Source organism: Adiantum capillus-veneris, chromosome 27, assembly GCF_014529385.1.
Source record: "Adiantum capillus-veneris isolate H3 chromosome 27, ASM1452938v2, whole genome shotgun sequence".
NCBI lineage: Eukaryota > Viridiplantae > Streptophyta > Polypodiopsida > Polypodiales > Pteridaceae > Adiantum > Adiantum capillus-veneris.
This window is the reverse complement of record NC_140957.1, coordinates 45,940,445-45,963,344: the sequence shown is the minus strand read 5'-3', so window position 1 is coordinate 45,963,344 and position 22,900 is coordinate 45,940,445. Positions and strand designations below refer to the sequence as shown.

General features: G+C 44.8%; 1 protein-coding gene and 1 pseudogene across 1 annotated transcript in view; both read right to left on the bottom strand.

Annotated features, from left to right (window-relative positions):
• LOC147421891 (Lojap-related protein) overlaps positions 1-18,365 on the bottom strand; it is a 40,133-nt gene extending 21,768 nt beyond the window's left edge. The window contains exons 1-4 of the mRNA XM_086503509.1: positions 18,125-18,365; positions 17,002-17,125; positions 16,749-16,887; positions 16,551-16,639 (exon numbers count right to left, since the gene is read on the bottom strand). Of these exons, the coding sequence (XP_086359635.1) occupies positions 16,551-16,639; positions 16,749-16,887; positions 17,002-17,125; positions 18,125-18,346 (574 nt within the window). The 5' untranslated portion in view covers positions 18,347-18,365. The remainder of the gene's footprint in view (positions 1-16,550; positions 16,640-16,748; positions 16,888-17,001; positions 17,126-18,124) is intronic.
• Positions 18,366-21,203: 2,838 nt separating this feature from the next.
• On the bottom strand, positions 21,204-22,236 carry LOC147421890 (uncharacterized; annotated as a pseudogene).
• Positions 22,237-22,900: the final 664 nt, after the last annotated feature.

The window sequence follows — 22,900 nt, the reverse complement described above, 5'->3', positions numbered from 1 at the left end:
CAGAACACTTCTTTGGATACCCCTTGAGCTCTCGCACCTATAGGGTCTCTTGCCCCTTGAATTAGACAAGGTTCCTCGCGGAAAATCTCTTTAAATCGTCCTGTACAAGCACCCAATGGTTTCCCGAGGCTCCCCTGGCAAATAAACAATCCGAAACCTAACCCTCACAAAGCTGTCCAAACCTGTCCATGGCTGTAATTGCAAGTTTTTGACCCAATTTCGTCGACATGGGTCAAAAGTACACGTCAAGGACACTTTCCCTTGCAGTATGGAAGCTTTCCATTGCAGGTCAATTTCAGCATGCTGGAATTTTCTGTTTTGCCACAACTAGGTGCCTATTGTCTTGTACACGCATCCCAAGGCCTTTTCGAGGCTCCCTTGGCGATTCGCTGCAATTTAGGTGTGAAACCCTAAACCTGCAGAAAAACACAGCAAGCTATAATTCTCTATTTTGGACCATTTCGAGCGAAGCGAGCACGCCTACGTGAGTCTTAGGTGCTCCCGCGCACGATGGGACAGTTCCCCTGTAAATCAGACAAGTTTTCACGCGAGAAAACTCTCCATTTTTGCATTCGTTCGCGATGGAACGATGCGTACCTGAAGGGGATTAGCAATTAGCTAATCGGTTCCTGTACATAAGGCTCTTGCCTTGGCAAACGCGTATAAAGCCTCCAGAACTATACATGGTCATCTGAGAAGCCCAACTAGAGAGGCATTACCATATGTGCAAAGAGGAGAGAGAGAGATGTGTGAGAGAAACTCATCACGCTACATAGAGCAAGGGAGAAGACAAGCTTTCCATTTAAGCTGTGAGAACTTGCACCCACTACTCACACACACTGTAGCACACTTATCAAGTCAAATCAGGTCCCCCCTCTTGAAATGGGTGCCCCCTCTTGCTGATGCTTATGGCAGACGCATCTGGAGCTGCCATGTGTCCCTTATGCCTCTTTTGAGTTAATTCCCTAGTATTCACTGACTTATAAATGTAGCGAGGAGCGTAAATGACTTTGAACTAAGCCTAGACACTCATTTACTGCTCGGATTCTAGTGCCGATTGGCCCGACCAACTCGTGGTGACCTGCCCTTCCCAACTACGAGTGACTCTCTCAGCCATCGGCTGTTTCACACTAGCCATACAATGTCCAGCCATTTGCAACTTCAAAAAGAGGATCCCAAAAATTAAACAAAAATCATCGAAAAGAAACCAACAACTCAAGTTAGCAATTGCCACGTCCTCATGACACCAAGTCTGGAATCTATCACAACACGAGAGAGAGATTCACTCTAACACTTCAGTCACAATTCAATTTACTCGATACCGCCCGACATAGTTCCGTGCCCACAGGTATTGGGACTAGCACCCCTTTCGGTATTTCTTTTTATATTAATAATTGAGCAAAGTACAGGTGCCCTTGGGTCGTCTCTGCTCATCGGCTCATCAACACATAATGAGCCAAAGAGGACCCAAAGGACTTATTTTAAGGCCCTTGGCATGGTAAAAAACAATACATGAAAAGCCTTGAACTCAAAAGCATTAGGCCTCTCCAAAAGCAACCAGCGCATAATGCGGAAATCCATACAACCTGCCACGTCACCTTAGCGTCGCGTTTTGCGGAGAATCGTACGGACAGTGGTCAGTAGCCTCAACGTGTTTTGCAGAAATATCCGTACAACCAGCCGCTTTGATCTTTTTATTTTCCCCAGTGTCCCTTGGGGCCCCGTCGACAAGGTGCCCATAAGTTGGAACAATTTTATCTATTAGGCATGCCACGTCATCAGCTCGTGAAATACCCCCCTCTTGAAGAAATGGTAATCGCCCTCGATTATGCCTGCAAAACGGACAGAGGCCATAAACCATTTCAGTAGACACTGCCTCTTAAGTACCGATGCACTAGACCACACACATCTAGGACTTGCACGAAGATGACACAGTCAGTGCACATTCACATTAGATCAATCACATAAAAATTGATTCCAAATCTAAGACCATGATTCCTCGCAACGTATTTAGCAATCGCATCTAGATCCATCCCGGACCTCACTTATGTCGGATTAGCTAATTCTTATTGCGATCATATCTATAGATTCTCAAGACCGAAATGATGCAATCACTTCGTCTTTCACTCTTGCACTCAAACAAAATCAGATGAGAGAGTACACATCAATCAAGCTCAAGTTCGGGAATTCACATTTTCAATATTCATAAAGTCATACAACAGAATGTTGTCAACACAGCAGTATCCCTGAAATCCAAAGGGAAATCAGTGACTCTATTCCATCCAGGTAATCCACGACAAAGGAGCGGAGTGAGAGAGTACACATCAATCATGCTCAAATTCGGGAATTCCCATTTTCAATATTCATAAAGTCATACAGCAGAATATTGTCAGCACAACGATATCCCTGAAATTCAAAGGGAAATCAGTGACTCTACTCCATCTAGGTAATCTATGACAAAGGAGCGGAGTGGCTCCTGTCACCAGCGTGTGACTACTATCTATCCTTTTTGTTGATTTCTTTCTTATTATCTATTTACTTTCACTTTTTGGAAACACCCCTCGGGAAATCTAACTGCCCTGCATTGCATAGCTAGTGTGGAACTGTCCAGAGGGAGTCCAGGCCGGAGGGCAAGAGAGCACTAAGGTTGGACAAGGACTATGGTTAGCCAAAGTGGGGTCATTGACTAGCCAAAGTGGAATCCTTTGCTACAGAGGCTACATTTCAATTCTGGATGTGGCTACAGTGTACAAAGGGGGTCAGATGACCTAGAAAGATACAATGGCAGCATCTCCTAAAATTTAGGGAACTGCTATTTTGGGACCTGAAAATGTGTTTGCGTCATTACCTCCAGAATGACAAGGAGAACATTTTCTTACTCTGCCATGAAGTCAACTGGGCAACCGGTTGGGAGATTTTTAGGCGGCAACCCCGAAACGGGAAAATGCTTATAAATGTGCCAAGTGGCACCTTCTGGTTCACTTTCCTCATGCAAGAGAAGGGGGCACTAAATTTTAAGCTGGGAGAGGCTGATTTTCAGTTTTGTCACAGGTTAAGAGCTATGGAGTGCTTGCTTTCCCTCTTATGCACAGTGCGGTGCCAGGGCCTAGGAGTGATGCCCTGCACGCTACGCACTGCCCTCTCTCTCCCCTATGGCAGTATGTTATGCCCCTCTAGTGGGCTTTTCATTTGACCAATGTACAGTTGTGTGGGTTCATGCACGATTGCCGAGGCAGGAGCCTCTTGCACAGGTACTGGATTAGCTAGCGGCTAATCCCCCGCAGGAACAAGTGATTCGGAGAGGTTTCACGCTCGAAATCTCGTCCGATTCAAAGGGCAAGTAGCCCTACAAGTGCGGGAGCTTGAGGACTTGCTACGGATGCGACCGGCACGCGAAACGGAGCCCGAAACAGTAAATTACAGCCTGCTGTGTATTTTTGCAGGTTTAGGGTTTTGGCCCTAAACGGACCCTAATACCCCCAGGACGTTCGGGGACGCAAGGGGACCGCTGTACAGGCAATCTGGCATATTTTCAGGGCTGAAAACAGAGAATTCAGCGTGCTGCAGATTCTCGCCAGGTTTTGCAAAGTGCCCGTATGCGTCGAGAAAGTCATTTAATGCGTGGGAATACAGACCGTGAAGGGTTCTAGTACAGTTGTGCTGCCGAAATCAAGCCAGAACAGTCAAAATTCAGCCAAGGTTGTGCAGGGCAGCTTGGAAAGAACCACAGCGTTTATTCCCTCTTTTAAAGAATAAAGAAATACCGAAAGGGGCGCCTAAGTTAGGGGCCAATCTGGTGTCAGACTTCTCATACAGGTGCATTCTAGCATCTGTATCCCATTCCCCTCTCTTGTGTCATTATAGCACACGTAGAATAGACGACTAATAATGGGTGAAAGCTAAATCAAGGTTTGAAGTAAAGTCTACCGCCCTTTTTGGATTGAACAGGTCGGTTTCATGGTTCCATCGACGGGATTGAATCACTTTTTCCCATAGAAGTGAGCCTTGGTCAGGTTGGGCTTGAAGACACAGGGGATCATATACCAGACACAGGAAATAGCAATTATGGCTGACAGACCAGATGATGTGATTGAAGAGGTTTCCTCTTCACAGGGTCAACAGACACATGAAGTGGGTAAGTCTTCAAGACCACCACAGACAGATGATGATATATTCAGGACCCAGTTGGCTACTGCTGTGGCTATGTTCACACAAGTAATGCAGAATCCGAGGTTTTTAGCCTTTTTGCAACCTCCTGTTCCGTTTCAGCAAGTTGGGTCACGGGATTATATTCAAAAGCCTGTTAAGGCTCGAGCACATGTGATTCATACTGCACAGTCAATGGAAACACCTGTACACTTGACGGAGAACATGCAGTCTCCACAACCTGTGCCTAAGGTGCAAGGACAGGTGGCTGAGATGCCAGTCTTTCAAGCTGTACCAGTTCAGCCAGCCACTTTTCAGCAGCCTATAGCTGGTTCTAATGGGCAGGGAAGCAACCTATAGGCTATGCAACAAGTCTTCCCACCACCTTCAGTACACCCTGGCTATTTTGGAGGAGGATCGGTATTCCAGAGCATGGCTGATCATGCACCTAGAAATCAGTTTTACACGCCAGGAACAGTGTTCGGGGGTGCTCAAACGATGATGCCTAACCCCGTGTATGGTGTCACGGGCATGCTACCAGGGTTTCAAAGCACTCAGGGCCAATTTGGGATGCCACAGGCAAATTTTGGTATGGCTGGAATTACAAATCAGCAGCCAAATATCACATTTCCAGGTCAACTTAATTGCGGTCAGGGAACACAAATGAACCCTAACAGTGTTCCCATGTTTCAGTCACTTCCATATGACAATTTAACGCCGCTGGAGAGGCCAACTCCGTACAAAGAAGGTGGCAAAGGTGTAGCTTTCACGACCTTTACAGGGTTTGATGACAGGAAGAAGGCTCTCTCAATCCTCCAGCAATTTGACAAGGCCTATGTAGGGGGAAACTTTACAGAGGCTTCAAAGATCCGCAAGGCAGCCACTTTCTTGACAAGGAATGCGGGACAATGGTGGACAACTTTATTGCTTCAAGGGCAAGCTCCATCCACATGGATTTACTTTAAGCAGATTTTTGCAGCACCATGGTTATCTGATGACTTTGAAGCAGATGTCATAACAGAATGGCACCAACTTAATGCTGCTACTTGCAAGAATCTGGATGATTACAATCGGAAGTTTTGGAAAGCTCTACTTCCAGTAACTTCCTATAGGTTTGTGCCATTGACAGAACAGATTGAAAAATACTGTTGTGGCCTACCCAAAGGATTAAGAAAGTACTGTACGAAGACCAAAGTCACTACTTTGACGCAGCTCATCGAGGTAGCAAACACTGGCAATGGTTTGCTCAAGGGAGAAGATTGTGAATTTAATACTGGCGTCAAGGAAGGATCAGCCAAGAAAAATTCAGCGAAGAAGTATGTTTCCAAGGAAGTTCCTAAAGTGACTCAGGAGCCAGCCAACGCAGGGAAAGACAAAGCTACGGCTGAATCAGAAAAGGGACCAGGGAAGAAATGGAAAAGACGTTTTCCTTGCAAGTCGGAGGAGCAAAAGAAGGTCCTAAGGTCAGAGAACAAATGCTTTATTTGTGAGCAGCCTGGCCACATTGCTTACAACTGTCCTACAAAGAAAAGGCCAGCTGATTCTGAAGACAAGGAGGATAGGAAAGGAAAGAAGCCCATGGCTGGTCTAGTGCCAGATATGGTGGACGACAAGCCAAATTCAGATGCAAGTGAGCTTTGTAGAGCAGGGGGAAAGGTCAGGGATCAAACAGTGCTTATCTTCTTTGATCCAGGTGCCAAAGCAAACTTCATTTCCCCAGAATTGGCTTCAAAGTTGGGAATCAGACCTGAAGAGATGGGGTATACAGCAGAGGCAGGTTTGGCATGTCTTGGCCATACAGAGGCTGTGACACCCATCATTGGAAAGTTGCGTCTACATATCCAGTCCTATGTAGATGCTGAAGAATTTTACATCATGCCACTGGACGGATGTGATGTGTTGCTAGGTATTCCTTGGTTGTTTCGTGTACAAGGAATCATGGATGCCTACAACAAAAAGATCACTGTACACAGCAGGGGAAAGACTCACATTCTGGATGTAAAGCTTAAAGGGGAGTCTATTCCCACTGTATCAACTTCTGCTATTACTTCTGTAATGAAAAAGCATCTTTCTGCGTACTTGGTTTTTGCACGTGAAGTGTCAGATTGTGATGAATCAAATTTATCTATGCTAGATAAAGAAAAGTCAATGTTTTTACAACAATATAGTGGCTGTTTTTCTGATTCATTACCGTCTCAATTACCGCCAGAGAGACCCGAGGACCATGCGATAGATTTGGTGCCAGGCAGTAGCCCACCAAATAAGCCTCCGTACAGGGTTAGTGCGGCTCAACAGAAAGAGATAATGGGCCAAGTACAGGAGCTGTTAGAAAAGGGGCTGATTCAGCCCAGTTCATCTCCATTCTGTTCTCCAGTGTTGTTGGTGTAAAAAAAGGATGGCTCATGGCGTATGTGCATCGACTACCGTGCACTGAATAAGAATACCATCAAGAATAGGTTCCCTATACCTAGAATTGATGATATTATGGACAAATTAGAAGCAGCAGCTATGTTTAGCAGGATAGATCTAAAGAGTGGGTACAATCAGATCCGCATTAGATCAGAGGATGTGCATAAGACTGCTTTTAGAACGACGTTTGGCCTTTACGAATTTTTAGTGATGCCCTTTGATCTCACAAATGCTCCTGCTACGTTCAATAGGATGATGGACAGAATTTTCCGTCCACACCAGCAGTTTGTTGGTACATTCTTTGATGACATGATAGTCTACTCAAAGAATGAAGAGGAGCATAGGCATCACTTGGCCATTGCGTTTAAAGAGTTACGCAGTGATAGGTTGCTCATCAATGCAAAGAAAAATGATTTTTTTCTGGAAGAGATTCATTTTCTCGGACACATTGTCTCAAAGGATGGTGTCAGAATGGATCCTGCAAAAGTTGAAGCGATCAAGTCATGGCCAAATTTGAAGACGGTGCACGATGTCCGAAGCTTCTTGGGACTATGCTCCTATACAGAAGGTTTATCCGAAATTTCGCTGAGATTGCTTCACCTTTACATGCTCTTCAAAAGAAGGCAGTCACCTTTAGATGGACACAGAAAGAGATTTCAACTTTTAATCTCTTAAAGGAAAAGATGACTTCAGATCCAGTCATTGTATTGCCAGATCTTAGGAAGTCATTTGTGGTCCAGTGTGATGCCTACGATAGTAGCATTGGTGCAGTGCTAATGCAAGATGGCAGGGTAGTAGCCTATGAGAGCAGAATTTTGCAAGGACCAAAGATGACCATGCAGGTCTATGAGAAAGAGTTACTGGCTGTGATTCATGCGCTCTTAAGTTGGAAACACTACCTGCTAGGTGCAGACTTTGTTGTCCAAACGGACCATCAGACCTTGCGATACTTCTTGACACAGACAAAGTTATCTGAGAAGCATATGCGATGGGCAAATATTTTGTCCATGTTCCACTTTCAGATCGTGCATGTGGAAGGCAAGAAGAACGTTGTGGCTAATGCCTTGTCAAGGAAGCCACAAATTTCAGTTGTGTCGATTCCTTATCATCATGCACTTGATGATATGAGGGAACAGTATGAAAATGATGAAGATTTTGCAAGGGTCTTCGAGCAGCTAATGCATGGACAACGTCATGAACAATATCTTCTCAAAGATGGGTTCATGATGATGCATGGCAGATTGTGTGTCACAAAGCCATTGCGACGCAAAGTTATGGAAGAGAGTCATGTCCCACCGTATGCAGGGCATCGTGGTATCGATGCTACAGTTAAAGCGGTTGAGACATTCTTCTACTGACCTACATTGAGAAGAGATGTGGATGCCTTTGTGCGAGAATGCCTAATTTGCCAGAAGGTCAAGTTTGACAGGCAAAAGGCACCAGGGTTATTGCAACCACTACCTATTCCAGATAAACCATGGGAAAGTATTGCTATGGATTTTATCTTTGATCTTCCGAGAACGCGGACAGGAAATGATGGTATTTGGATCATTATTTGCAGATTCAACAAACAGGCTCATTTTATTCCTGTCAGGAAGAAGATAAAGCCAGATCAGATGGCACGCTTGTTTATGAGCAATATTTTCAAGTATCATGGCATGCCACAGTCGATTGTTAGTGACCGTGATCCACGCATGACAAGTTTGTTCTGGAGAGGCTTGTTTGAGAATATGGGCACCACCCTCAAATTCTCTTCGTCATTTCATCCTCAAACAGATGGGCAGTCAGAAGAGGCAAATTCTACTGTCCTAGATCTGCTAAAGTGTTATGTGTCAGAGCATAAAGGAAAGTGGGAGCAGTATTTGCCATTGGTGGAGTATGCATACAATAATACAGTGCATTCATCAACTGGCAAGGCACCTTTTGAGATAGTTGAAGGTGGCAAGAAAGTTCCTCCCATACTGCACACAAAGGACAAGATATTTGAGCAGATAAGTATGTTCAGGACATGGATGAAATGTACAAGAAGGTCAAAGTGGCCTTAGAGAAGACTCAGGCAAAGCAAAAGAAAGCAGCTGATCGTCACCGTCGTGAAGTGGTATATTCACTTGGTGATTGGGTGCTTTTACACTTAGAAAAGGCAAGGTTAAAGAAGATGAAGGGCAAGGAAAGACTGTTTCCAAAGCTCAGCATGCGTTACTATGGGCCTTTTCAAGTGTGCGACATAATCAGTGATGTTGCATATAGGCTGAAATTGCCTGACAGTTGGAAGATTCACAATGCGTTTCATGTGAGTCTTCTCATACCCTATGTGGGTAATGTGCCAGAAGATATGCCAGTTGAAGATCAGCCGGAAGTCGAGGAACTTGACGAGATCTTGGTCCCTGAACAGATTTTGGCACACAAAGAAAGGAAAGTGAAAGGCAAGGTTGCTAGGCGTTACTTGGTAAAGTTCAGAAACTATCCACCAATGGATGCTAAGTGGATGGAAGAAGGTGAACTTGCAGAGTCACCAACTGTGTTATCACTTTACCTTGAAGCCTTCGGTTTGCAACCTACCTTGACCCCATGAGTTTCAAAGCTACATGGATTGTCAGTGTGACAATGGCTTCTGAAACAAATGATGTACATGGTATTTAAAGTGAGCTCAAATCAAATACATGCTACATGAATGTTAGAGCTGTACAGATTGTCAGTTTGGCAATTGCTCTTATGGAATGTCCAAAAGTTTGGTTAGAGCTATAGAAGTGAGTATTTCTTGTCAGTTTGTCAAGGATGCAGTAATTGCTTCTATTAAAGAGTACATGTGTAACTGCATTCTTAAACTGTCGGTTTGGGTATGCTCGAAAGTGTTACAAGATCCAACGTGTACTATAAGACATTGGCAAAATGTGCAGCTACCATTTTGTCATTGGAAAGTTAGTGACTCAAAGCAATGGCACAGTGCACAGCTACCACTATGTCATTGGGACAGGGTTCACACGCAGGCAATACATGTGTCGACGAGGTGTTGCATACACCAAGGTTGACAATGAGCATGTATGTGTCGTATATGTGTCGACAGGTGTTGAATACATCAGCGTTGACTATGAGCATGTACGACATAGATGCAAACGAGGACGTTTGAGATTTCAAGAGGGGGGTATGTCACCAGCGTGTGACTACTATCTATCCTTTTTGTTGATTTCTTTCTTATTATCTATTTACTTTCACTTTTTGGAAACACTCCTTGGGAAATCTAACTGCCCTGCATTGCATAGCTAGTGTGGAACTGTCCAGAGGGAGTCCAGGCCGGAGGGCAAGAGAGCACTAAGGTTGGACAAGGACTATGGTTAGCCAAAGTGGGGTCATTGACTAGCCAAAGTGAAATCCTTTGCTACAGAGGCTACATTTCAATTCTAGATGTGGCTGCAGTGTACAAAGGGGGTCAGATGACCTAGAAAGATACAATGGCAGCATCTCCTAAAATTTAGGGAACTGCTATTTTGGGACCTGAAAATGTGTTTGCGTCATTACCTCCAGAATGACAAGGAGAACATTTTCTTACTCTGCCATGAAGTCAACTGGGCAACCGGTTGGGAGATTTTTAGGCGGCAACCCCGAAACGGGAAAATGCTTATAAATGTGCCAAGTGGCACCTTCTGGTGCACTTTCCTCATGCAAGAGAAGGGGGCACTGAATTTTAAGCTGGGAGAGGCTGATTTTCAGTTTTGTCACAGGTTAAGAGCTATGGAGTGCTTGCTTTCCCTCTTATGCACAGTGCGGTGCCAGGGCCCAAGAGTGATGCCCTGCACGCTACGCACTGCCCTCTCTCTCCCCTATGGCAGTATGTTATGCCCCTCTAGGGGGCTTTTCATTTGACCAATGTACAGTTGTGTGGGTTCATGCGCGATTGCCGAGGCAGGAGCCTCTTGCACAGGTACTGGATTAGCTAGCGGCTAATCCCCCGCAGGAACAAGTGATTCGGAGAGGTTTCACGCTCGAAATCTCGTCCGATTCAAAGGGCAAGTAGCCCTACAAGTGCGGGAGCTTGAGGACTTGCTACGGATGCGACCGGCACGCGAAACGGAGCCCGAAACAGTAAATTACAGCCTGCTGTGTATTTTTGCAGGTTTAGGGTTTTGGCCCTAAACGGACCCTAATACCCCCAGGACGTTCGGGGACGCAAGGGGACCGCTGTACAGGCAATCTGGCATATTTTCAGGGCTGAAAACAGAGAATTCAGCGTGCTGCAGATTCTCGCCAGGTTTTGCAAAGTGCCCGTATGCGTCGAGAAAGTCATTTAATGCGTGGGAATATAGACCGTGAAGGGTTCTAGTACAGTTGTGCTGCCGAAATCAAGCCAGAACAGTCAAAATTCAGCCAAGGTTGTGCGGGGCAGCTTGGAAAGAACCACAGCGTTTATTCCCCCTTTTAAAGAATAAAGAAATACCGAAAGGGGCGCCTAAGTTAGGGGCCAATCTGGTGTCAGACTTCTCATACAGGTGCATTCTAGCATCTGTATCCCATTCCCCTCTCTTGTGTCATTATAGCACACGTAGAATAGACGACTAATAATGGGTGAAAGCTAAATCAAGGTTTGAAGTGAAGTCTACCGCCCTTTTTGGATTGAACAGACCGGTTTCAGCTCCCCTCTTGTGCAGTCCCGTCTACACCAGATTCAACCCTGTTGATCCGCGAGATCTTTTGGACTAGACGTAGCTAATCCAAAAGCCTCAAGGCAAAGTTTCGAAATCTGAGGAGTATCTGCTAGGTCCTCCTCCTCCATCCACTCACATCCAATGCTGGATAGTTCTTAAATTTCACTAAGAACCGCCAAATCAGTTTATCTTTCACTTCTCTTTCCTTATGTGACAAAATCTACTCTGGAACGAGTATCTCCTCGCTCTCTTCCACTTCGGATTGCTCATCAGTCTCCCCATCGACTGGCACCTCATCCTTGAAGGGTTTCAAAAGACTCACATGAAACGCATTGTGAATCTTCCAAGTATCTAGCAACTTGAGTCTAAATGATACATCATTTATCATTTCCTAAATCTATAAAAGGCCATAATATCTCATACTAAGCTTTGGTAAAAGCAAATCCTTTCCCTTTCGTTTCCTTAGGTATGCCTTCTCAAAACGTAGGAGCACCCAATCATCCTCCAACTTCAAGTCGCATCGATGTCGATCTGCTGCCTTCTTGTGCCGTCTTGAGACTTCTCTAGAGCCTCATCAACATTTGCAGAAGGAGTATCCAAGTCCCTCGTATATTGATCGGCTTCAAAAATCTTCTCCTTGGTGCTTAGAAAAAGAGAGACCTTCTTAGCACCTTCGATTACCTCAAATGGTGCCTTCCCCGTCGAGTAGTGAACCGTGTTATTATAGGCAAATTCCACCATAGGCAAATGTTTTTCCCATTGAGTCTTCCAATCCAAGATGTGAGCCTTCAATAAATCCAAAACCACTAAATTGGCTATCTTAGATTTCCCACATGTCTGCGAGCGAAATGATGACGAGGCCTGCAACCGCGTGGCAATGTTCTCCCAAATAGCCCTCCAAAACAAACTCGTGAATCGCAGATCTCTATCGGAGACTATGGTCTCACACATGCCATGTAATCGAAAAATCAGAGCAATAAACAGTCTCGCTAAATGGTCAATAAAGGCATAAAGTCAAGGTGGGACTACCAACAGAAAGTATCCGACAGTTGGGCCACATTGCACTTTTGGATGCGATCCCAATGAGGATAGATGGTCAGATGACCAATGGGAGCCCAACGGAAGCATCTCCTAAAATTTAGGGAATTGCTATTTTGGGCCATGAAATGTGTTAGCGTCATTACCTTCGATATGACCAAGGAAACACTTTACAACTCTACCGCGAAGTCAACTGGGCAACCAGTCGGGAGACTTTTAGGCAGTAACCCCGAAACGGGAAAATGCGTGTAATTGTGCCCAAGTGCATTTTAGTGTACTTTCCTATTGCAAAGAAGAGGTAGCGCTGAATTATAAGCTAGGAGGCCTCATTTTGAAGAACTGTCAAAGGTTAAGAGCTATGGAGTGCTTTCTTTCCACTCTATGTACGGTGTGGTGCTAGGAGGCCTCATTTTGAAGAACTGTCAAAGGTTAAGAGCTATGGAGTGCTTTCTTTCCACTCTATGTACAGTGTGGTGCTAGGAGTGATGCCGTGCACACTACACACTGCTCTCTCTCTCCCCCCTACGTGCAATTATGTGATGCCCCACAAGAGGGCTCTTCATTTGAAGAAGAGTCCTTCAAATTTCCGTCGCAAGTTTCCTTTGCACGTTCTCTCTGTGTGTGTCTAAAGTAAAGAATTTCGGGTGAAAGCCAAAGCCTACCACCCTACGGGCCTGTTTCACTCTTCTTGTTCTAGGCGCTTACCAGCAACAGGTTCTCCTCTCATGGCAATCACTCTCTATGCAACAAGCGTTAGCCTCTACAGGCCTTTTCATCGCGAAAACCCCCTCCTCCTCTCCCTGTGTTTTTTGGTGGAGCTGTCCAGCAAGAAAACACCAGCGTTTTCAGCAAGTGCTGGGCAGGAGCATCAGCGTTTGCACCAGAAGCAGAGGAAGACATCTGCGGGTTTCAGCAGCATTTTTAGCTTTTGGCGAGGCAAAACAGCATTCACAGCAGCGTTTTTGCAGATGAGGGGGAGTGTTGGACTTCCCACCCACTTGGTCCTGCAACCACCAAACCAGCTTGGCATCCGATGCCTTGCCGGGCCCGATCCTCTTCATATACTCTAGTTTTCAGCCAGCATTCACTGCTGTTTTCTCTTTTTCCAGCCCACCCAAGGTTGCTACATTGATTCACCACCCTCCCTACACCCTCGGGCCTCTGCACCGCTCCGGACCCTGCCAGAAGCGTACGAGCATGCTGAAATTCACTGGACAGCAGCGTTTTCTTCACCTCGCAGTTGTGTTTTTGGGTGGACAGCAGCCACATGGCTTGAGTGTTTTACAGAGGACCTGCCAGGACACCATCCGATGGTGGTCCATGCAGTCTCTCAGTGAGTGCTGCAATACACAGTAGTTTCGATATCCGCTTGATCATACACGGGTGTACGATCCTTGGGAGACCCATTCATTCCAGCCATCATTTGGCGGTTGCGCACTCCTGAGGGGGTGGTGACTTGTGGTTTGCTATGGGGTCATGGGCACACCTATGCACTCATCAGAGAAGTTCACATGAGATATGGACATGCTCATGGCATATAGGATCACGACATTCCCAGAGAAGACACCACCATCTTGGGTGGACAGACTCTTACCACTTGACCTCGACATGTCTGATCACTTGCTTACACAGAAGCATATACATGGACTTAGGGAGAGGATCTTGGATCTCTTCTTGGCTAGGTTCATTGCTTGGATCTACAAACTGGAGTGGGACTTCAATGCTTTGGACTCTCTTGGAGAGTTTACCCGCAAGTGTGGGAGATCAGGCATCATACGCGACTACATCCGGAGTCACCCCGAGCTTGGCTTGGATGGTGGTGCAGTAGCTCTTCTACACTCCTGATCATTTGGAGTGCTACCTTCAGAGTTGCTTACACTCACCCTCGGTAACCTTACAGCAGACTTATCCCCCGGCTTGGGCAGTAGGCCACGCCCAGCTCATTCACATCCTTTTGTGTAATCAAGAAACACCTGCCATGGGTGCTTCGCCACCTCGGTGTCCTCGAACGCTATGATGCATGTGATTATCAGTTTTTGCGCTTCTTCGATTGTTTCTTCAATGGCTTCTTCGCTTCCAGAAGTTGGTTGTGATTCGTCTTTCGACAGCATCATTAAGTTTTTCAGTAAACATCCTTGGGGTAGGAGGTTTCTTGAGGGCCGATTTTATGGGTGAATCAATGGCTTTCTGCCAATGTGTATGCACTTCGTCAATCGGGTGTCGGGTCAAAAATTTAGCATACTGTGGATCCTTTGCAAACTGGAGCATCTGCTTTGCGCACTCGTCAACCTGTTGTTGACGTTGCATCTCCATAAGGTGTAGGCCGAGGTGGCCCGTACTCGTGATCTGCTAATCCACTCAAATTATCCGCACTACCTCCCGTGCCTGAGGTGGCAAGAGGAGACGTCTTATTCTTGCCTGAATCCATGTGTGTTGCGAGAAAAGGGATCGAATTTCCTTGTAGAAGAGAAATCGACTGAGCTTTCATACCACTGTAACCAACTTGGACGCTCCAAGTCTGGAATCTGTCACGACACGAGAGAGAGGATTTACTTGACACAACACGGCGTAGTTCCATGCCCCAGAGGTATTGGCCCCAAAGACTGGCACCCTTTCGGTGCTTCTTCTTATATTAATAATTGAGCAAAGTACAGGTGCCCTTGGGTCAAAAGACTGGCACCCTTTCGGTGTTTCTTTTTATATTAATAATTGAGCAAAGTACAGGTGCCCTTGGGTCTTCTCTGCGCACCGGCTCGTCACCACACAATGAGCCAGAGAAGACCCAAAGGACTTATTAAAGGCCCTTGGCTTGGTAAAAAGCACTACATGAAAAGCCTTGAACTCAAGAGCATTAGGCCTCTCCAAAAGCAGCCAGCACATAATGCAGAAATCCGTACAGCTTGCCACATCACCTTAGCAGCGCGTTTTGCGGAAAATCGTACGGACAGCCAAGTCAACAGCCTCAGCGCGTTTTGCGGAAATATTCATATAGCCAACCGCTTTGATCTTTTTATTTTTCCTAGTGTCCCTTGGGGCCCGTCGACAAGGTACCCATAAGTTGGAACAACTTTAACTGTTAGGCATGCCACATCATCAGTAACATATCCAACATATGCCCCCACACACCACACACACACACACACACAAGCATACATGAATACAAAGATCTACGTACTAAATTTCTGTCATGACTCTAGAGATGCACAAAAAACTCGGCCATAATGAAGCCTAGCACTAAAATAATCATTTAATAGGAAACATTAGCACAAAAAAGAGGTAGTTGATAGGGCATACGCACCACAAAAGATAGAAACAATTAGCACAATATCAACTGATCGTAACTTGGATGAAAACTTTACAATGTGAAGTATGCATGTCCGCTATACGGCTAAAAGATATACCTAGATGAATCCAGGATATGCCCAAATTTACCCTTAAAGGAAACTGTAATGTATAGACTCATGGTAGTCACACACAAGACAATATAACCATCGGCTCCATCATGTATAGTATTGACTACATACTCACACCACACCCACCCCCACACACCCACACAACACACACACAAACACAAGCATACATGAATACAAAAATCTGCGTACTGAATTTCTGTCACAACTATGAAGATGCAGGGCAAACTCAGCCATAATGAAGCCGAGCACTAAAAGAATCATTAAATACGAAACTTTGGCACAAAAAAGAGGTAATCGTAGGGCTTATGCACCACACAAGATAGAATGAATGGTAAAAATTTGCTTGGAAAAATGACTCTCTTACAAAGTGAGGGTAGTCTAATGGAGTATCTCTCACACTGATCCTCCAGAGAAAAATTCAATACTAGTAGATAGGCAACCCAAAACCTCTTCGCATACTTTACAATTGAATTTTTGCAAGAGATCACAAGAGAGACAAAGATCCCCCGGAGATTGTTGGCTCCCACTAGGGGCTCCTGGCGTTATAACTTATTTCGTCATTTGACAAATTCAAGCCAAGTGTACAACTTTTTCAAAGAGCCCGTCACTAGCACTCAAGCCACTTATTTATACCTATGTGGCAAGACACCTCCATAATCCTACACGTTTCATATGAATTTGTTGAAAGAGATGCTTGTTAAGGAAGAGTTGTCTGTCCATCTCTATGGAAGAGTTGTCTGTCTCTATGATGTACACAAAAGTTTATACAAGTGAAAAGATGCCCTTGCAAAATTATTTAATCTGGCATGCAATTTGCGGCATTGAGTGCCATGAACATAAAAGAATATTTACACAACAAGCAAACATAATAATACCATTATCACAGATGCAAGCAAGATAATACCATAATCAAGCAGTGTCCAAGCAGTGGGCTTAGACTCTGCTCTTGGATGAAGTTTGAACCTTTCATCACCCACATCACGCATCTTCTTCCTGTGCAAATTGAAGCCAGGGAAAAACAAACAAAAAAAAGTGCATTGATTTTTAGATCTCTGAAAGGAATAGATTCTTCCACCTCTTAGTAAATAGCATTCATACATACGCTATAGCTGCCAATTGTGGGCGAGAAAAAGCAGTTGCAATGACAAAAAATCTTGTCCAGTAAACTAGTGGCTTCACGTGTAAAACCAATATGTCTACTGCCTTAATGTCGTTTGCTGCTTCTGCGAGTGCAACAGCAACTGTAAACGGAGAGGCCACAAAACTTCCATCATGTTAGTCTAAACTCCCATAGAAGAAAACTACTGTACCGTGGAGTACCAGCATAGTCTAGAAGGAAAAAGCATAATCCTTACGAGCTAAACTTTGAGAATCGTCGTCAACCTCGGCAGAGGCTGGAGTAGAATCACTAATCACCACCTCCCCATGCTTTTCAAACAAATCATCCAGCTCATCTTCATCCAGTTCCTCGTCCATATTCTGCATTATACAAGTGGATGTTCAGCAATTTTACAGGCAACAAGAACATGGAAAAAACATATACACAAATGGTGATTTGGAAACACATACAGCTGTAGTCAAAATAGGCAAGCTGTAGTATGCCCACAACCATGCATTAATCCCTTGCTATGAGTTGTGTTAAGTTGTAATATAATTGCATTAGGAAGTAAGATTGTGTTACAAGCCTGTTAGATCAATCCACATCCTACAAGGCCTGGTACATCGTGTTCAAAATCTTGTTAAAACACGCTTAATGGAACATCGCAAGTTACGCTTTAGTTAGGAGCCTTGTTGCAATTTAACAAACTTGTGTTACAAGCCTCTCGCTGCAGCTTGTGTTGCGATGTAACAGACAGCATGGGAGGCTTACTAGAACAGACCAAAAGAGGTCAGAAACCCCTCCTCCCCTCTAAATCTGCATTCAAGCAGTAAAAGGTGGTTCTGGTAGCATGTCACCAGCAACAAAAGGCTAAACGTAAACTCAAAACGATCTGATACTATGCACATGAATTCCCTTAGTCCAGTTCACACAAGAGACAAGTGTGAAAGAGCTGCATTGCCATAGCATTTGATGTGGGCAAGTATAAGAGCAATCACCCTTCAACCAGAAGTAAAGCAAGCCTTTTTCATACTGAGAGAGCATCTATGCCCTTTTGCGGGCAGCTGATCTGGGACTGATATAGCAGCTTTTCTTCCAAGAGGAAGGAAATATGTACATATAAAATCAATCAGGTGACGTCAAAGCAAACATCTTTTTTCAGCCGCAAAACCATCCATGTCATTTTGCGAGCACAGATGATCTTTCCGTACGAGGCCATTACCATTGTTGCTTCCAAAGAAAGGATGGGCGCATATCAATATTTGAAGCTTCAAAAAAAAAAAGGATTGCAATCTGTACAGATACAAAAAAAATAGACTTGGAAAGGGTCTTCAGCAATGAGTCAACAATGAAACATATACTGAAGAGAAGGGAAGCACTTGTGAAGAGGCAGGTATGTTAGTCTGAGTACGCGAATCGCCAGCTCGCTTAGAAAAACGGAGTGGGTTATGCAGAGGCCGTCGTTTCCGATGATACAGAGACTGCTGCTGCAAGGTTGAGCTCACATGGTGGCATTTGGAGCTAAGCACCGCAGAAGCGGAAGAGTCTCGTGAAGCATTCAGCAGGGATGGGCAAGCGACCCCCTGCTGCAGCACGAACATCTATAAATGTTTTATATCATACAAATCCAAGCATAAAAATATAAGTTGTTCTGGGCATGTTAATATCATCTTTAAATGTTTATTATCATACAAATCCAATCATAAAAATATACTTGGGCATGTTAAAACACGCTTAGAGAAGAAGGCACAAGGATAAACAAAGTGTGTGCGCAAAGGCTCTGCCCTTTATTATTACTAGTATGGCCGGAGGCGGCCTCTCTCTCTCTCTTACTCTCTCCCTCTTTATAGTGCGCAGAGGAGCTTCTTCTCCTTCTTCTCGTTTTGGACTTTAGCCTTCATCTCGCAGTTGTTGACACGTGTAAAGCGCACTCGCCCTGCTGTTATAGAATACATATAGATTATTATCACTATAACTTGACCTTTGTATTAATCAATAAGTGAGACTCCCACCGCCTACGACAGCAAAAAAGAAAAGAGAGAGATTCAACTAGAACAGGCAATGCATTCCAAAAGACCATATATTTGCCAAGAAGCTCGTCCACAAACAATATGTGCATTTGTTCAAAAATGTGAAGTTCTTGCATGTTGTCCCATGACTTAGAGATGCAAGCTTAAGCATAGGCAACCACATTTAGAGAGTCGCCCTCACCTTGGATCTTACATTAACAAGCTAGAGCTTCTTTGTCGTCCCCATGCTCGACATACCCCACAAAAAATGGACTTCAAGAGGAGTATGTGGGCTAGGCAGCTCATCTAGAGACAAACCACCACTCTACATTTGAAAACATCTCAATGTTCCATGGTCGAGGGCCCTATCTCTATTGCACATACCTTGCTATAATGAGTTCCAAGAAACCACGTCCCTAAAAAAGGAATCCAATATGTATAATACTCACCCATGGGAACTTTTTGCACAATGCCACGTCCCTTCAAAATTCAAGCTAGGTGATTGTGTTTGAGAGGGGCCCTTAGTTTGCACCACATGAAAATAGCCTAGATCTTCTTTGCCTAGCCCGATGACATCTTGAACCAACACCTCATTAGGAGAAAAGCCCTAAATACGCATATTCCAAACAGCAACACGATGCTTCTTGGAGTTCTAGGCTTGCTCCTATGGTGGGTCCAATTGAGCATAACCTTGTATCAATGCTTCAAACGGGGACCACATGCAAATAGTCGACATCTCGAATCAAAAGCGCATCTGGAAAAACCCTTACTTACATCCATTGAAAGCAACCCATTGCTTTATGGATGTGCCTCTGCTAGACATGTCTTGCAATCAAACCAACATATTGAAAGTTTGTGCAGTCTTTAAAAGCTGAGAGGGAGAGGGAGAGATGTGTTTGTATGAGCACCACTCTAATAAGGTTTTGCAACTTCTCAAGGTTGAGGTTCAAATATCTCTTCTTCTTCTTCTCCCTCTCCCCCTCTCTCTATCTAGTTCATTATGCACTAACATGATGTAGCAACAAATAGACTCTCTCCCTTCTATTGCCCAAATTTGTTAGATGGGCTATCTAAGTTCCCCTTTGAGGAATAGGTCTTGAGTTTAAGCCCTTTGGATCGATCTTCAAACTACCTAGAGATTGTTCCTATGACATTAAAAACTTCTCTTCTTTTTTTCCTCTCCCTCTCTCTTCTTTTTCTCTCTCTAAGTCATTGTGCACTACTATCATGCAGTTGTTGTTAATCTCTCTCTCTCTCTCTCTCTCTCTCTCTCTCTCTCTCTCTCTCTCGCGTAATGGACCAATTTTTTATTTATCAAAACTTGTGGAGGCACTGAAGGCTACCTTCAATGTTCTTGTTGGATAACCTCAATGTGCACAAAGTATTTGCCTATCATAGTCAATGACTCTAGCCAAGATGTTGCAAAACCTTAAGTTGATGGGCAGCAAGATGCTAAAAATTATGCTCTCTCTCTCTCTCTCTCTCTCTCTCTCTCTCTCTCTCACACACACACACACATGACAAGGTGCATGAATCCTATACTTTTGAGTCGTGTGAATAACGTACCAAAAAATAAATATCCTAGAGATCCATGTCGCAGACTCCCGTCGTTGCCAGCTTTGACCAACTTCGCTTGCTTGCCAACCCCGGTTTGAAGCTGCAAATGCTTGCAATCGCAAGCTTCAACCATTTGTACATCACCGGCTTGAGCGTGCATGCCACCTCGAGCTCGAGGCTGCACCATCCTACCACACGAATGTACATACGACTACCCGTCTACCATCATTGACTTGGCGTGCACTCTCTGTCCCAAGCTATCCAAGAAGTCGGTGGGCCTAGTTGTGGAGCAAGCTTTTGAGCGAGCTTTGGAGTTAGCTTTTCTTCTCTTTTTGCCTAGATGTTGTATTTCACCAAAAACGCTTGTTCAAGAGATGATTGGAGCGAGCTTTTGGGAGAGAGTTTTTTTATTGTTATATATGTCTCTCTTCCTCTCTACATTTCTTTTTACCTCTGTCTCTCTTCCTCTCTCTCTCTCTCTCTCTCTCTCTCTCTCTCTCTCTCTCTCTCTCTCTCTCTCTCTCTCTCTCTCTCCCCCCCCCGTGTGTGTGTGTGTGTGTGCACACACACACACACACGGGGAGAGAGAGAGAGAGAGAGAGAGAGAGAGAGAGAGAGAGAGAGAGAGAGAGAGAGAGAGAGGGAGGTAACCTTCCTGTGATGCACGAATCAGAATGGAAATATTGACTATACAATATACAACGATCAATAGAAGTATGTGTTTGCTCAATAGGGAAAGGTCATATGAGATCCTTGAATTGATCCCAAGGTGATTAATTTGAACCCAGATAGGCAGTTCACCTTCTTGCAAAGGAAGGGAACTCAATCAAGGCAGCAACTCTAATCCCCCCAACATGCTTATCAGTATGTCTCCACTCAAGAGGCAAAGGTCTTATGAGATCCTTGATTTGATGCCAAGGCGATTAATGTGAACCCGGATCGGCTGCTCGCCTTCTCCTAAAGGAAACTGACAAGGAAACTCAAATTGAGGCGGCAACTCTTAGCTTTATGTATTGGCCAATGTTCACAACATGCTCATCAAATTCAAGACATCCAGGACTAAGATGAAAACATGTTCCAACAGGATTGTAAAGGCTCACACATAGTTGGGTTGTTGGTGATTCCCAAATTTCTCGAGATCATGCAATGGAATCTTGTATCGAGTATCAAATGCTAATTGTGTACCAGTTTCAAGCCACTTACCACGAAACTCCAAAAAGGGAAAAAGCAGTACGTAGACTTTGTAGAGAGCCAGATTTTTAGCCTTTAGATCTAAGTTGTGCTAGGGTATAGCAAGGACAGTGGGGAGAGTGAAGAACGTGGTTGCACTCCCTGGGTGAAAAAGTGTGGTTGCCAGAAATCTCCAAATCAATTCGTGATTCACCCCCAAGATCCACGTTGCATCACTCCTTAGCAGGACAATAGTGTAATCCTACAAAAACCCAAGGGATAGTGGAGTGTTTACAGGGCTACGAGAAGGTAGGAAAATGGCTATTATTGGGAGATTCCTTGACTAGTTAGCCCTTGCTAACCCTGGGAGCGACCCTGCTCTTATAAGCGTCTCAAGCTCTAATTGGCCACCCCTTTCTATTTCAAGTGTTGCCCCCAAACCAAAGTTAACACTCCAAGGGAGACCTTGTGGCCCTGTTTCTTTGTCTGGAAACTCTTAAATCTGTATTAACTTCAAGCGTGCATCACCGTCATGGATGCCTTGAAAACAACTTGAGAAAGGGCCTCCATCCACCCAATCTACGGGATAGCTGCAACGGCGGGGCCTATTTTGTATATACTAGCACCATGGCTCTCAGGGTCATGTCCACACGCAATGGGACCATCAAGATCAATAGCATGATGGAGCTCAAGCCGGAAGATTGCATGCAAGTGCGCTAGAACTTTTCAAAGGCAACACCAAGAATTTCAACGAGGTGGGTAGCCGTGAAGGTTTTTGATGATGAGGTTCATGAAAGTGTTCATCATAGCCCAGTTTTTCACCATTATGAAAAAGAGGCTAGCTAGTGGTGGGGTAGAGAGCAACCTGGCACATAAAAGGGTTCCTGAGCAGAGGCAAGCCCACTATAGATTGCTCGGGTCCTCTTGTCCATGAGTATGTTCCTTAGGCTACTGAGAATCACTAGCCTAAGTCTCTTGAGTCATGATCTCCTGGCATCCATGCACGACTCCCCCCCCCCCCCCCCCCCTCTCTCTCTCTCTCTCTCTCTCTATCTCACCCTAGTGGGCACTTAGCACCAATTCATCTTAGTCTCTCTCTTTCTCACCCTAGTGGGCACTTAGCACCCAGTTGATCTTAGTCTCTCTCTCTCTTTTCACCCTCGTGGGTACTTAGCACCCAATTGAGCTTGTGGGGGGGGGGGGGGGGGGGGGGGGGGGGGAGAGAAGAGAGAGAGAGAGAGAGAGAGAGAGTCATGCACGACGATGGGATCGCGATTTGGGCAGAGAAAATAGCGGCACTAGTGTCAAAAACCTAATGACCAAAGTGCTCACAAATTCTTTAAGTCCACACACCTGTGCAAATAATATATTTTTTTCCATCTTTAAACAACCTTGATGTGATGTTGTCTCTTGCCTCAT